At 49.7% G+C, this 4072-nt stretch overlaps 1 protein-coding gene across 2 annotated transcripts in view; it reads left to right on the top strand.

The window, feature by feature from the left end:
* LOC111657054 (uncharacterized) overlaps window positions 1-3804 on the top strand; it is a 5279-nt gene extending 1475 nt beyond the window's left edge. For both annotated transcript variants that reach the window (XM_023409028.2, XM_087174751.1), the window contains exons 2-8: window positions 595-1096; window positions 1774-2362; window positions 2438-2498; window positions 2658-2831; window positions 2982-3115; window positions 3216-3339; window positions 3501-3804. In XM_023409028.2, coding sequence (XP_023264796.2) covers window positions 641-1096; window positions 1774-2362; window positions 2438-2498; window positions 2658-2831; window positions 2982-3115; window positions 3216-3339; window positions 3501-3654 — 1692 coding nt within the window. In that variant the 5' untranslated portion in view covers window positions 595-640 and the 3' untranslated portion in view covers window positions 3655-3804. The remainder of the gene's footprint in view (window positions 1-594; window positions 1097-1773; window positions 2363-2437; window positions 2499-2657; window positions 2832-2981; window positions 3116-3215; window positions 3340-3500) is intronic.
* Window positions 3805-4072: the final 268 nt, after the last annotated feature.

Genomic DNA, 4072 nt, shown 5'->3' on the forward strand with positions numbered 1-4072 from the left:
AGTCTGTTTCTTTACCCGGTCTACAGTCTGTACCCGGTCTACAGTCTGTTTCTGTACCCGGTCTACAGTCTGTTTCTGTACCCGGTCTACAGTCTGTTTCTGTACCCGGTCTACAGTCTGTTTCTGTACCCGGTCTACAGTCTGTTTCTTTACCCGGTCTACAGTCTGTACCCGGTCTACAGTCTGTTTCTGTACCCGGTCTACAGTCTGTTTCTGTACCCGGTCTACAGTCTGTCCTGCTGTAACAGTAACCAATGAGGAAAAGGCTGAGAGGATTTATTAGCAGGGTTAGGGTTAGACACTGGGGATGATGAATATTTTGCAGATAGTTCTGTAAATGTTGATATTTAGAAACATGGATTAACTGATGATGATATTTAACATTCACATTAATTATAATCAGGTCATAATAAACGTCTATAACATGCAGCTGCTTTATTCATATTTAGATCAAAGATCACATAAGTATGGGTTGATATTAATAATTAATTAATTATTTACATATATTATTAATTGATTAATGTGAATCATTGTATTCGTTTCAGTTCTGTGTTCTTTATTTTCTGTGCTCTGTTTGTTTGTTGACACCTGCAGAGGTCAAAGGTCAGAGGAAATAGAGATTGTCCAATCAGAGGAGCTGATGTCATCGGTGAAGCAGAGGTACTGTGACATCAGCCCTGTCACGCTGCAGGTGGTGGGTGGGGCTGTGAGCTCCAGTCTTTACTGCGGGGAGGTGCAGGGTCTGTCGGGGGAGGCGGGGGGGCTGGTGGAGTCCTTCCTGGTGGAGCTTTACCGCTGTAAACTCTGTCAATTCACCTGCGGCCTCAAGACCTCCATCAGCAGCCACCTGCTTCTCAGGCACCGCCCCGCTGCCCTCGCCTACCTGGAGGAAGTTGACGAAGGGGCCGGGGCTGAGGGTGGAGAAGAGGTGGGTCTCCAACGGGGGGTGTCACCCTATCGGCTGGATCTGAACGGAGAGTCGAAGCAGAGCGACGAGGACGAGGAGTTCCTGCTCTACAATATGCTGGACAACATGAGCCCGCCCACCTGTGACATCAGCAGCGAGGGGGGGCTGCAGGTCGCACACACCTGTGAGGTGACACACCTGACACACACCTGACACACACACAGGCCTTAAAGTAACATCTGTCCATCACATGTGCACCTTAAAGCTGAGTGTTGATCCATCAGAAGACACATCTGTCAGCTAATCAGAAGAGAGGAGGCTCTGAACCTTCTGATTGGCCGACTGATTTCTGAGTGATCCAATAAAAATATTGTAGGTTTCAGGTAAACACTTTCTACAATCTGGGACTTTTAACCTTGTTTAGAGTTCTTCTTCTCTCAGTCTGAGTGGAGTTCAGGAAGCTAACAGCTAACAAAGTTAAGAAAGCTAACGGCGTTAATAAAGCCAATGGAGCTAACAAAGCTAGCGCACCTAACAAAGTTAATGGAGCTGATGGCGCTAACAAAGCTAATGAAGCTAACAGAGCTTACGAAGTAAACAAATCAAATGGAGCTAATAAAGCTAATGGAGCTAACAAATCTAACAGAGGTAACAAAGCTGACGGAGCAAACAGAGCTAATAAAGCTAACAGGTTTTCACTAATGTACTTGTCCCTCAGTCTTAGGGGGAGGGGTTCAGGTGAATCATCAGAGACACGCCCACAGCTCACTGTGATGGAGACCTGAGTTGTTGAGTGTTGTCAGGTGTTTGGACGCATGAGGACGTCTCTGTGTAGAGATATGAAGTTGTGTCTCTTCTTCCTGCAGGTCAGCACTCTGTTTGAGGAGGAAGAGGAGGATGACTCCTCCATCTTCCCCCTGAAGGGGAGTCCAGTGGATCTGTCTTGTTCCATCGACTCCCCCGCCACCCAGGAGGAGATGGCTCAGTCCGCTCACCTCATGACTCTGGGACTGTGTCGCATTTCAGCAGCCAGACCTCCTCCTCCTCCTGCTCTTCCTCCCCACTCCTCCTCCTGCCCTGCCCAACACCCCCCTCCCCCTGAAGACTCCCCCCACCTGCCCCAGGCCACCAGCCTGAAGCAGAGTGGGACGGATTGCCGACAGACGAGGACGCCACCCTCCGGCAGACGGAGGCTGCCATGTTTCCTGTGTCCCGTGACGCTGCCATCCTGCCGTCTGCTGGACGTCCACGTCCGGTCCCACCGAGCGGGCGGCGGCTTCAGCTGCATCCGCTGCAGCTGGACGGCCGACAGCTGGGAGGAGCTGGAGCCTCACTGGAAGAGCCACTGCAAGAGGAGGAGGAGGAGGAGGAGGAGGGAAGAAGAGGAGAAGAAGAAGAAGGCGGTGGTGTCACGAAACGTTCACCAGCAAACACATCAACATGGCAGCTGCTCTGGTCAGTATGTCTGTGATCATCAATCAATAGTCAATAACAACAACAATAACAGTGAGAACGCTTTGATTCTTCCAGACACATGGAGGGGCCTGCCGATTGCACCAGCAGGAGGGAAGGAGGCGGAGCATACAGACAGGTAGACACCCTGAACCTGACCTCTGACCCCTGACCTCTGACCCTGAACCTGAACCACATCAGTTCACAAATAATCAAATTCAACTTAACATTTAAAATATGTCGTCACTATGTTCCTGTGATAAAACCAGACACCAGTATCTGTTTGTGTTGGTTCCAGTCAGACCAGTAGACCTCAGACTGGTTCACTGCAGAGCGTCACAGGAAAGAAGAAGAAGAAGGAGAAGAAGTACACCAGAAGAAAGAAAGAAGAAGAAGAAGCGGAGAAGGAGGCTGAGCAGAAGTCTTCAGAGATCAGAGCTCAGACCGGGTTCTGTTGCTCGCTGTGTCACAGGTGACTACATTACCCACAATCCCTCACCCCTCAGATCAGCAGACTGCTCTCAGCAGGGCCTCATGACACTTTGACCAGGAGTGTGACAGGTGTATTACCTGTTGTAGGGCTGTGATTGGTCAATTCAGCTGTGATGTATTTTCTTGACAGGAAGTTCTCTTCTAAGCTGACTCTGAGGCGTCACCTGGGCGTCCACGGAGGAGACAAACCATTCACCTGTCCTCACTGTTCCTACAGCAGTAGACTGAAGGCCTCCCTGCTGCAACACCTGAGGACTCATACAGGTAACTCACCTGAGGACTCATACAAGTAACACAGACACCTGAGGACTCACTGGGAACACACCTGAGATTCACTGTCAGCTGTGTTGTTGTGTGTTGTCAGGTGAGAAGCCGTACAGGTGTGCTGAGTGTCCGTACGCCTCCATAGATCGCAGCTCTCTGCTCAGACACTGCAGAACTCACAGTCAGGAGAAACCATACAGGTGTCAACACTGTGACTACAGCAGGTAACACACCTGATGCGCACGCACACACACACACACACACACACACACACACACACACTTCCTTATATCCTCATAGCTGTTGATCTGTTGAGCTGACTGTGGTGACAGTGGCAAGGGCAGCCTGCGGTTGCCATAGTAACAGGTCATATTTTCTCTGTCAGTATCCAGAAGAAGAGTTTGGACCTCCATGCTCGCCGTCACCATACAGGTGAGGCGTTTCCGTGCCGACACTGTGAGTACTCGAGTCCGGACCGTCAGCTGCTCCTCAGACACGTCCGCCGACACCATGTCCCTTCCCAGCATGCTGTTCTGTGACCTCACAGCTGATGAGACACTCTGATTGGACTGTTAGTTTGTGGGCGGGGACTACAGAGCTTACATTGAATCAGTGATGATGCCACCAGCCGCGCTGCTGATGTCATTGACAGAAGTTTTTTTTAAGGAAAATAAAACCTAAAATCTGAATCTCTGTGTTTCTTTTTATGTCGTAGTGAAAATGTCTAGTTCTGTCTCTGGTTCTGTCTCTGATTCTGTTTCTGTCTCTGGTTCTGTCTCTGGTTCTGTCTCTGATTCTGTTTCTGTCTCGGGTTCTGTCTCATTCTGTTTCTGTCTTTAGTTCTGTCTCTGTCTCTGATTCTGTCTCTAGTTCCGTATCTGTCTCTGGTGGTGTCTTACTGACAGTCCGTGATCAGGAAGTGGATTATTCAGAATAAACCAGAAGCAGCGCTCCCCC

This window comes from Seriola lalandi, unplaced genomic scaffold, assembly GCF_002814215.2.
Source record: "Seriola lalandi dorsalis isolate HSWRI2012SDOR001 ecotype SW California unplaced genomic scaffold, Sedor1 jcf7180002054380, whole genome shotgun sequence".
NCBI lineage: Eukaryota > Metazoa > Chordata > Actinopteri > Carangiformes > Carangidae > Seriola > Seriola lalandi.